Source organism: Camellia sinensis, chromosome 14 (genome assembly GCF_055761805.1).
Source record: "Camellia sinensis isolate YWXY chromosome 14, ASM5576180v1, whole genome shotgun sequence".
In the NCBI taxonomy this organism is placed as follows: Eukaryota; Viridiplantae; Streptophyta; class Magnoliopsida; order Ericales; family Theaceae; genus Camellia; species Camellia sinensis.
Window position 1 is genome coordinate 86,524,254 of NC_138974.1, and position 12,449 is coordinate 86,536,702.

The window sequence follows — 12,449 nt, forward strand, 5'->3', positions numbered from 1 at the left end:
TAGCTAATAAAATATATTGGACCTCTCCTTCTACCTAAAATTAGAGAAAGATGTTTCACTAATTTTTTCTTTGTAAAACTGGGGCAGGGGATAATAATTTGATACATATGTGATCATTTAAAACATCTAAGTCCAGTATTGTCACTTTTAAATGAAATTCGAAAGCAACAAATGAATAATAATGCACGCAATAATATGATCAAAACTACACAAATTCATAAACTTTTATTTACTAATTGATTTTTCATGTAAGAAAAAAATTTAAATTTTGAAACATGACTCACTTTGATAATGTATTAAATGTCACATTAATAAATAAATAAATAAAAGTTATTATAAGATTTATTAATTCATGTAACATTACTCTTAATAGAATTTGGCCGAATGAAACACATGGAAACTGAACAATACTTTGTTGAGTTTTCAGAATTTGTTTATGAAAATCTTTCAAAATTGGTTTAGTCAAGAAAAATAAAAAACTAAAAATTCATTACTTACATATGGTTTTTTCTTTTTTTAAAACAAATAATTTTAAAAAATTAAAAAATATATATTTTTATATTTATTTCTATCAAATTAGTTTATAATTTTTTTAAAAAAATTAAAAAATACAACCAAACATAGCTGTCTTTATATGAACAACGTAATTTATGGTCTGACTATTTCAAAACTCTGAAGATCTAAAGCAATTCAATGGTTTTAAACAAATGACAGCAAGAATATATGTTCGGACATCCACTTTGTTCGGAAACAAGTGGTTTAGATACATTGCACTACCAATATATATTTTGGGAGAACCCCAATATACATTTTGAGAATTCCAAGGGTTTGGAGAATAAGTTCTAAAGTTTCAAGTTCCAGTTTACCAAGGGGCCATTGGAGGATAATCCTGCTGTTACCTTCGTTGCCTTTGGGGACTAGTTCTAGGCTCGAAATATAAGGTCACTCGAGTCCAATTGAACTAAGGTGGGTGAGAGATACCTCGAATTATAAAAAAAAAAATTACATTCGGAGATTCAATTAATTCCATAATCCAGGTATGATGACAAACTTCTTAACCTGTTTCTTTCACAAAAACAAAGTCTTGGTTCAATGATTTTCCAATAAATTTTTAATGTGATTTTCATTTAAAAAAAAAAAAAAAAAACATATCCCCATACGGTGGCCAATACAACTGAATTTGTCCTCAACTACGAAAATCGTAAAGGAGTCCCCCCAGCTTAAGATATATACATATCTTGTGATAGATGCTAATATCTAATGAAGAAATAGGTGAAAAGGTGCTAAAAGTAACAGCATTTTTTGTTTATTTATTTTGTAGATGTTGGAGCTAATTGGAATCTTAGTACCATTGGTACTTTTCAATGTTGATGTTGGAGCAGTGGATGTTACCAGTTTGCCACCATGTAATTTTCCAGCAATTTACAACTTTGGTGACTCGAACTCAGCTGCATTACATAAAAATCCTGCAGCCGGACGTCTTCTCATAGAATACATGGGTATATAAATACAACCTTTTTCTTTCTATAATTCAAGCACATGCATGGATATTTATCAGAATTAGACATTGCTTAAAATAGTAATGGATATCTTAGTATTGTTATTTTGTGTCAATTATAAACAGCGGATTATTTGAAACTGCCATATGTGAGTGCATACCAAAATTCAACTGAAACAAAATTTCAATATGGCGCCAACTTTGCAAGTTCTGGTGCATCCATTAGGCCCCAACATGGTCGTCCTGGTGGTAATTCCGTCCATCTTAAAATTCAAGTCCAACAATTTGGTGAGCTCAAAGCACGAAGCTCAAGCAATCAAGGTGATTATAGTGGCCATATTTGTAAATAAAATACTGTTCGGCAAATTATAATGGTAGTTTCTATAATTTGATCCTTATGTTATTTTAATCTCTCTAATTTCAATTGACTCGATTTTGATTCTGAATTTATGATTTTATCTTTATTTGGTCCAATTGATTATAACTCTTAGCATCTTTTTATAAAAAAAAATACGCACATAAGTGTCGTGTGTTATATTTTTAATAGAAAATCTATAAAGCCAGTGAGTTAATTTCAACCAATTTAATAATAATTTTTCGTAAAAAACACTAACGATAGTATAAATTGGACCAAATTGACACAAAATTTAAAATTATAAATCAAAATTGAGCCAATTAAAAGTGTAGGAATCAAAATAATATAAGGAATAAAATATAAAGATGATAAGTGTAATTTGCCAAATGTTGTACACCAAACAGCAGGTATGTTTCACAAGTACTTATTATAAGATAGTTTCAGTTATGATCGTTTTTCATCAAATATAGGCACAAATGGACTCTTCAAACCTGTGGATTTCTCCAAGGCTCTTTACACTATTGATATCGGTCAAAATGATCTTGCCATTTCTTTTGAAGATAAACTTGATGTTCGAGCTCAAATTCCAGATGTAATTAACCAATTTACTACAGCAGTCAAAGTAAGTTGCACTCCCTTTAAATCAAAACTGGAATTGAAAAAAAAATGTATTTGATTTGAGTTTTCTAAATTAAGTTTTTGAAAATTAAATTTTTTGGTTTTCGTGTTTTTTTATTTTTAGTGAATATTTTTAAAATTTTAAATATTTTTGTTTACTTTTTTAGATACACCTTACTTAGATGTATCTAAAAAGTAAAGAATTTATGAAAACATATTTTTAAAAAATTAATAAATACATAAAAACACAAAAAATGTACTGAATTTTCATTTTTTTTTTATTTTTTGGTATTTAGTGAATTTTTAAAAGGTTTTTTTTTTCACAATTTTTTTACATTTTAGGTATATTTATGTTAGGTATGTCTAAAAATTAAAAAAAAATGCTTTAAATATTAAAAAAAATCTAGTAAAAACAAAAAAACATGAAAAACAAGAAAGTAAAATTTTCTGAAAAGTATTTTTAGAAAACTCCAAACAAATTCTTTTTTTTGCTTTGTGTCACTGCTTAACATATTGATATATATATATATATATATATATGCACCTTGTGTATTATGTGTTGCAGGATCTGTATCAACAAGGAGCAAGGGCATTCTGGATACATAACACGGCCCCATTTGGGTGCATCCCATTTGCTCGCCACTTAGTCGAGGGATTCCCTAAGACTCAGGATCAACACAAATGTTATACGTTCATGAACGAAATGTCCAAAGAATACAATAGACAGCTCCATGAAGCAGTGAACAAGCTAAGGGTAGAGCTCCCAAATGCTGCCTTGACATATGTGGATCTTAACACTCCGATGTATGAATTGCTCACCGCTTACACGAAACTAGGTAATTCTCATTATTATCTTCATCAACTTTACTCATTTTGATTCCATATAACAAATTTTCCTGATATTTCTACTAATTTTCTCATCATTTTTACAGTTTATCCCCTTAACTATATACAATTTCTTACTATTTTAAGTAATAACAAAGTTTCATTAACAGTAAAATACAAATAACTCTTGTCCAAATAAATCCTGAATAATCAAATAGATTTTACCAATAGGTACTGATAATTGGACTTAATTCCCATCAAGTCCTATTGAAAAAAAGTTCTAATAAAATTGTCGTTAAAAATAATTTTTTATAAAGTTTTTTTTTTTTTTTTTTTTTTGCGTATGTCGTTAAAATTTGACAATTAGCGACTTTTTTTGTGTCACAATTTTTATAAATTTATAAATTGTCACTAAAACTCATAATTAGTGACGTTTTTCTGCGATGAATTTTTTAAACTGTCGCTGAAAATTAAAATTTGTGATATTTTTTGTGATGGCTTTTTTAAATTTTACTAAAACTTATAATTAGTGACATTTTTATGACAATTTTTTTAAATTATCGCTGAAAATTAACGATTGGTGACATTTTTTAGTTATAGTTAATGAAAAATATCATTAATTTTCATAAGCTCTATTAAATAATAAATTTATCTATTAAGATTTACCCGTGAGTCTTCATAGTCTTTTAGATGTTTTAAAGTTATAAAATGATTTATAACTATAATTTTTTAACCCATATTATTTTTCTTATGTTGCTCTTTTTGGTACATGGTTTGTAGGTATACAAAAGGTTACTTATGATGACGCACATCGAACTCAGAGTGCAAGTCTATGGCTTTCTAATTGGGTGGTCAACGGCTCGTTGTCAGAGCCACCGATTCCGATCAACCATGCGTGTCGTAAGCATGTGGGCTCATAATTTGTAACAATATGTTTAAGGAAATAACATTATTAAGTTTGTACTCCAATGTGAGGTGCTCTATCGAAGCAACATATATTGAAACTTGTTTTAACTATTTTGTGACAAGTCATTTTTTTATTTTTTTAAATCCTCAACTGGTACGGGCAACAATGAATATAGAGGTGACAAATGGGTGGAATTAGGTTAAAAATAATTTTACTCAAATTTGCACATTTAATTAATGAGTTTAAATTAAGGCTTCGTTTGGCAAGTGACTATTATAGTTAAAAAGTCAAAAAGTCACTAAAAATATCAAAAAGCCAACAACTCATATTAAAAAGCTAAAAATTTTATTTCTCTCTACTTTTTACACATATTTTCGTAAAAAGTCAAAAAGTCATCCCAAACATACTACTTTTTTTACATCACATTTTAGCAAAAAAGTCAAAAAGTTACTAAAAAAGCCTATTCCCAAACGAGGCCTAAAAATGGACTTAAAATTCTAATATAAAGGGGATGAATGTATATATACTAATATGAATTACAATAATAATTAAAAGGTGAAAAATAACATGAAAACATATATAATTAAGTATGTTTTCTTGTATCTATATTGAGTTACAAAATATAATAATTATAAAATAATTATTTACTAAAGTGAGATATTTTGAGTTCTGCTTGACGATATTTCATGTTATTTATAATATCTATGATAGAATCGAATTAAAATCTTAAAATATGTTTCTTAATAAATTTTATTAAGTAATCTTCGTCCACCATCTTCTCTCTAGTTGACAGAGGGTGTGATAAACTTTTTTTTTTTTGGCCCATAATTTTAATTTCATACTTGACGGCACCCATGTTTCATAGATACAATGGAGTGGCCACTTTAAATTTTTTCAAAACCTTAGAGGAGTGACCATTTAAAAGTTTAAAAAAAATATAGGGGATGAGTCTATACAATTTGGAGATAATCATTAACTAATACTACTATAATAAATAAGGTTTCTGAAATCTTAATGGGGCGATCACCCCCTCCTAACCCCTCTTGGTCGATCATTGGTTTAAATGGGTTTAGTTGAATTGGATACAAGTTGGATAGATGAATCAGACCAATCCGTTTATTTTATTAAATACATATATATATGTAATTGTATATAAAAACTTTTTTTTATTTGAATCCAACAAATCCATTTATAGTCATATATACACATATGTAAATAATTCAATAAAATGTATGATGGCCGTGGTGGTAGAGTGGTGATAGTGGCGGTGGTGGATTGGTAGCTGCAGTGGGGGCAGTGGAGGTAGAAATGAGTTTAAATGTTCAACCCAATTTTAATTGAGTTCATAAGAAGTAATCCATTTATATATTTAAATGGGTTTAAACAACTTTCAGATAAATGTTCCTAGGTTTGGATTGAATTTGCCACGTCTAAATCAATACTAGTTTTAATTACCTATTCAATCCCTAACATTTAGTGCATTTTTAACTCTAATTATTGTGCTGCAAACATTAAGTTCAACTAGTAAATAAAAAAGTCAAAATGTTTAGTTTACTCATCCAGAAAATTCATGTCTATCTCTATTTTCAGAGTTGGATTTAAAAAATGAATTGTCATTGCTTAAATTTACTTTAGGTAACTAACACTAACTTGTGCTATAATTGAAGACTATTTTAGTTATAATCAAACCATAGTACAATAAATCGTAACAAACATCTTAATGGTATGTAATTAATTTTAATTTGATAATTTTTTAACCCCAAAATGACGCATAACAATAGTTTAAAATAGTTATTTTAGTTATAATCAAACCATAGTACAATAAATCTTAACAAACATCTTAATGGTATGTAATTAATTTTAATTTGATAATTTTTTAACCCCAAAATGACACATAACAATAGTTTAAAATAGTTATTTTAGTTATAATCAAACCATAGTACAATAAATCTTAACAAACATCTTAATGGTATGTAATTGTTTTAATTTGATAATTTTTTAACCCCAAAATAACACATAACAATAGTTTACAATAGTTGATATCTACATCAATTTGAATCATAATTTACATAACATGTGTATTTTATCATGACGCACTTAATCTCCAAGCAAATGTGCATTATTTTTTTTCTTTTTTTTTTTTTGTGACAGAGTAGACAAATCGCACATCTTTTTCTTTTAATATTTCCGGACTGAAGAAACTACCTTTTAGAAATTCTTACAAAACGCTCTTCTTTTTTTTTTTGTTATCGATTTTTTAAAAAAATCTCTTTTCGATAAATCTACAAATACAAAATTGATTACAAAACCAATCACCAAGGGCAAAACGAAAAATTTTGGTTAGAAGGGACCAAGTTATGAGGGAAAAAAAATGGTAAATGACTTAATTAAAGACAATTTGTTATATGAGTGTTGTGAAAATAATATTTCATAAAAAAGAAAATTAAATAAATATATTTTTATTCTTTTTCTAAAATTTTGAATTATAAATTAGAACTCACTATATGTTGATTAGACTACCTTTTAAATCATTTTGTTAGTTGACATAATCTAATAAATAGAACAGTAATTATATTGATCTCCCATGAGATTTGGAGGTAATATAGAAAGCCTCACATTTTGACATTGTTACACCAACCACCTTTTTATTGAGGCTAAAAGGGTCAAAAACAAATGTTGAGGGTGTGAAGATATAGAAAAACAAGGTATAATATTCATTCCAGTATAAAATAAGTAATAATATTATTTTTTTATTCATGGAATTAATGAATTATTGATGAAAAATAAGTTAACTATTAAGTGAATTAAAACCTTAGGGAAGTCCAATATAAATTTATAGAGTTTATTATATTTTTTCCAACCTTTATGGAAGATCAGTGTAATTTATTCTAAATAAAAAAATATTCATACCTTTTTTATGTTAAAAATAAAAAGCAAAAAGAAGTCACATGTATATCTTGTACAAATATAATCAACTCAATAAAATTGATATTATTAACTAAATTATAAAATAGTTGGAGATCATCTCATTATAAATTGTAAAATCCTAATAAAATTAAAAAAAAATTAATAAGTAATTTTTTTGTAAAATATGATATAATCTCATTACATGTTTTATAAATATACATATAATATAGGGGCATTATTCTAATTCTCAAACACATGAGGGGGGCGGAGCCACCTTGGTCCCTCAATAGTTCCACCTCTGCCAATTACAGATATAAGTAGTGATAATTTGAGTGAAAATTATATATTGTATGATGAACTCTACCATTTGATATATATATATATATATGATCAAAATTGTTTCATATGATTAGTTTTGTGATAATTTATTTATTTATTATTTTTTTTTAAGTGATGCTTAAATGTTTAAACTTGAAGTTCTTGTGGAATCCTTTTGCACCGGGTATAGTACGTGTTTTTGAGGTAAATACTATTTAATTTTTTAGTGGAGTTATGATAATTTGTGATTTAATAATATTTTAATAAAAAAAAATGTAATATTATCCAAAAAAATGTGTATTTTTATTTTTGAACCATAAATTATCATAATTTTACTAGAAGAGATTACATAATATTTAGAGAAATTCTCTTATACATATCTCATATCATATGTACTTCTAAGTTATATCATTTTTTTTTTTTATAGTTATAACCAATTTTGTTCATTAGTTATGACCTTATTTTAATTACTCCCTCCGTCCCAAAATAATGGTCCCTTTTGGGGAATTCAACTTTTTTTGATAGTACAATTATTGCATTTGAAAAAGGTTGATTTTCCAAAATTATCCTTTTGAGAGTACATTTTTTGAGAATATCAATGTTATAATTGTACTTTTTGTATTGTTTATTAATTTAAGAGAAGGGCAAAATAGGAAATTTATATTATTTTTGTACTTGATTTTTGAAGAGGGACTAATATTTTGGGACAATGAAAAATGAAATAAGAGACTAATATTTTGGGACGGAGGGAGTATAACATATGAGATCTTTAGTTATGCCTCATATATTGTTTAATTTGACTTTTGTTTTTTTATTATTTATAATTATGACTCAAAAATTATAAAATTATATTAATTTTTTATTTAATTATAATGTGCATATGGCATATATCTTTTGAATAATATGTACAATAATCTTTTTCTTATATTTATTATAAAAATATATAATGGGGGTGTTTGGAACCCACTTTTGAGGCTGAAATAGCCTCCAACACTAAAAAAGCCAAAGAGTTTTAAAAATTTTAAATCAATAATTTATATTAAAAAAAAAAGAAAAAGAAAAGCAAAGCCGGCAGCAGTGGGCAGCCGAATAAAGCTTGAGACCCCTACTCCCAGTGACCCCCAATGACCCCCAGTGTCACGTGGCACCGCGTGATTGGAAAGAAAGGAAAAAAAAATTTGTTTTTGGCTACTGGGGGTGCTGGGGGTGCCCCCACTGGGGGTCCCTAGCACCACTGGTGGGCAGCCCTACACTGTCATGATAGTGAGTAGGCACAAAATTATGACAGTTTAGTCTTTGAGGCTAAAATGACGATTTTGTCCCTTTAGATTAATTTTGAAAAATGTGAGGTTAGAGACAAAATTATCATTTTAACTTCAAACATCATTTCAATACATTTTTCAGTACAACAACTCAAATCAAAATTTATCCCATCTTCCTAAATATAAAAATTAAAATAATTTATTAAAATAATTAAAAAGTCAAAAAACTTCGAAAATAACCCCTTTCAAACACCGTAAGAAAGGATGTGTACCAAGCAAATTTTCTTTGTTGGCTCATTACCCATTTGAAACATTGCTTTCCTATTATCTTGAAGATTTTTCCAAATGACATTTGAAGGGATGACTGATTTGGAATCTATGATAGCATTCTGACTGTTACGCCCTGACTGCCTGGATATAATTATTAACAGGAAGGGGCTTCTTTCCCGTACACGAAGCGAATTAAACTGTATCGATTTGTAATTCATTATAAATCCGATTTTGATAAATTGAAACGTTTAATATGTAAAATTCGTTGGCTATTTCATCTTTGTAAAAAATCATATTTATCAAATATTGATAATCTCTTGATCGGAACATATTTTTTGTTGACAATTTATTTTTAAAATCATATTTATCATTAATAAAAATATGACCTAATTAAGAGGCGATCGATATCTGATCAACGCAATGTTTTGAAAAGATGAAACACTCGACAAACTCTACACATTAAATAATTTAAATTATCGAAATAAAACACTCGATAGGCCCCACGAGCCCAGCAATGCGATCCAATCTAGAAAAGTCTTTTCTTTATTAATAATAGGGAGAATTACAAGCTAGTGCACTTTTTAAGATTTTTTTTTGCAAAAAAATTAATGATAAAATTTATAAATATTAATAATTAAATGTGTATATTCTTTTTTTTACTAATCTATAAATATTTTATCAAAAAGCCACTTACGTGTAATTTACATGCTCAGAATTTTTATTTAAAATTTGACTTAAAAATATTAATGTGTGATTCAGATTCATTAATGTATAGATTTTACAGTATACTTAGTCCTCTTTTGACAATATCTAAAAAATCTAACTTATTTCCGTTTGGCAAGAGCTAAACGGAGCTTTTTGGCTATTTTAGCCACAAAAGACAAAATAGGCTATTTTAGCCACAAAAAACAAAATATCACATCCAACCCATAATCATTACATTCTTCTCTCACAAAAAAAGTCAAAAAGCACTTCCCAAACCAAACTTTTTAGCCCAGGCTAAAAAAGTCAAAAAGGCAAAAAGCCAACCCACTTCCCAAACGGAGGCTTATTTGGGTTGCATACTCTCTAATTTTTTATATGTCTTTTTGTAATAAGTAAAAAAAATTAACTTATAGGCTATACTAAAAATTAACTCTTAATCTCAGCCATATATAAAAAATTTAGACAAAAAACTGATCTTCTTTTATGAGATCGTAGACTTATTGTATAATTAATCAGCTTTTCTCGCACTTTCTTGATATTAATTTATCTTAATTTGACTAATATGAAACACAAGTAATCGGACAAAAATTTCTCAATCAATATATATATTAATAGGTTCTATAAAAAAAGGACAGACACACAAACAAAAAAAACAAAAAAAATGAGAAAGGAAAAGAAAAGCAGAAGAAGAAAAATATAGCATTGGAGAGAGATGGGCACATCCTAACATTCAACATTCATAAAGAATCAGACAGATTTTCAATTAAGTCATGCCTTATAAATGCAACAGACAAATAAATTGAACATATGGTAGCCAGCCAGAAGACAATTTGGTTTACGGTGATATACAGCCGCGGAACCAAGAAAAGAAGTTAGATGGGTACTTCTTAATTATAATATTAAAAATATTTATAAAAATATTTTATATAAATTTTTACGATTGACTTCAAGAAATATAAAATAAATAAATAAATAAAATCAACGTGTTTAGTTTGAATTTTTTGAATTAAGTTTTTTATTTTTTATTTTATTTTATTTTATTTTTGTTTTTTGGTGAATATTTTTAAAATTTTAAGCATTTTTTATTTTACTTTTTTAGGTACATGATGTATTTAAAAAAAATAAAATATTTGTGAAAACATATTTTTAAAAATTAATAAATACATAAAAATACAAAAAAATGTATTGATTTTTTATAATTTTTTATATTTTTGATATTTATTGACTTTTTTAAAGATTTTTTCAAAAATTATACTTTTTAAGTATATTTATATTAGGTGTGTCTAAAAATTAAAAAAATTTCTTAAAATATTAAAAAAATTCAATAAAACAAAAAAATATGAAAAACAAAAACGTAAGATTTTTTGAAAAGTGTTTTCAGAAAATTCAAACCAAATAAAGTGAATATGTTATTAGTAATTAGTGTATCATGGACAACATTAAAAAAAGTCATGGATATAAAGTTTTAAAATAAATTATATAATGATAAAGTAATTTTTTTATACAAAATATGTGTAAAAATTCAATATAATAGTCATGCAACGCAATCATTGACGTATGATATTACCAATCAATAATAAAGAAACACATGGAGGGTGAACCCTGCATATTAAATGTAACTAACAATTTAATAAATTCTATATTTTTTATTGAAATTAATTATATTTGCATATCAATAATAATAGAGATCACCATTATATTGAAATTTTCATAGATAATAATATTGTAGGTTCTTTATTTTCAATCAAAACAATCATTATTGTTTTTATAATTTTAAAAATATCATTGACATTTCACTATAAATAATATTTTTATAATTTTTTTGTATAAAATATTTTCTTTATGCTTAAAATAAATAAATAAATAAAATCCGCAGGGGGCACGTGACCCCCCTAAACCCTCCTTCCCTCCGCCCCTGGTGATATAACATGTACCAATTGATATATTAACAAATATACCAATATATTTTACATTATTATTATTGATTTCACTAATTATACAAATTATACATACCTAAAACTTTTAAAATTAGGCTACATTATCTGTTAGTACACTAATTAATATACTAATTGATACATATAACATTATTCTTTGATTTAAAATTACTCATTAAATGACAGAGGCACACTCCACCTGTATTTAGGATATCTTAAATATTTTGTCTAATCTTATTGCATAATGAAACTTCAATAGAATAAGTATAACAGTAGTCAATTTGGCTTATTCTCGCTGAACAACTGCAACAAACTTTTTTAGTGAGACTTGTTAGGCAAAATAGCTTTTCTCACGTTTTGCCACTTTAACACTCTCTAATTGATAAGGCGTTTTGCCCCTTGTCAATTTGGCCAGTCTCTAGGCTAACAAAATTTGGTTAGCTAATAGAAAAAGTCACATCATCAAGTCACGTTAAATTAATTTGAATGGATAGTTAAAATAAACAACAGTGTTCGAAAACATACATAAAAAGTGGCTAGGCATATTTTTATTTTTTTTTATTTATTTTTTTTTTTTTTGGGACTAGGTAAAATAACTTCTTGTGTTGGAGCTGCTTTTAAACTATCCCCATGAAATTCAATAAATTTTAAGTCAAATTTTAACTCTAAAATCATTTTTTATTTTATATAGTTAAGTTTCTAAATACATCATTCATTTAACTCTATTTTATTATAAAAATATTTTATTATCCATTCTTTTAATGAATAGTACCCCCAAAAAGACAAAATAATGGGGCTAAATCTATATTAAAAAAGGTAAACTATTGAATAGCCAACAAATAGTAGCTTA

The 12,449-nt window shown here is 26.6% G+C and overlaps 1 protein-coding gene across 1 annotated transcript; it reads left to right on the forward strand.

Moving 5' to 3' along the window:
- The first annotated feature begins 834 nt into the window (after window positions 1-834).
- On the forward strand, window positions 835-4,230 carry LOC145807687 (GDSL esterase/lipase At5g14450-like). The gene is made up of 6 exons (XM_082906325.1): window positions 835-1,037; window positions 1,322-1,499; window positions 1,625-1,819; window positions 2,324-2,475; window positions 3,037-3,307; window positions 4,077-4,230. Exons 2-6 carry the CDS (start codon window positions 1,322-1,324, stop codon window positions 4,214-4,216), a joined length of 936 nt encoding a protein of 311 aa, XP_082762451.1. The 5' UTR covers window positions 835-1,037; the 3' UTR covers window positions 4,217-4,230.
- The last annotated feature ends 8,219 nt before the right edge of the window (window positions 4,231-12,449 follow it).

Bases quoted from the DNA above. Each gene is read 5' to 3' on its own strand.
- LOC145807687 (XM_082906325.1), top strand. From the start codon at position 1,322: ATGTTGGAGCTAATTGGAATCTTAGTACCATTGGTACTTTTCAATGTT. The intron at 1,500-1,624 runs GTATATAAATAC...AATTATAAACAG, and splicing joins TCTTCTCATAGAATACATGG to CGGATTATTTGAAACTGCCA. The intron at 2,476-3,036 runs GTAAGTTGCACT...TATGTGTTGCAG, and splicing joins AATTTACTACAGCAGTCAAA to GATCTGTATCAACAAGGAGC.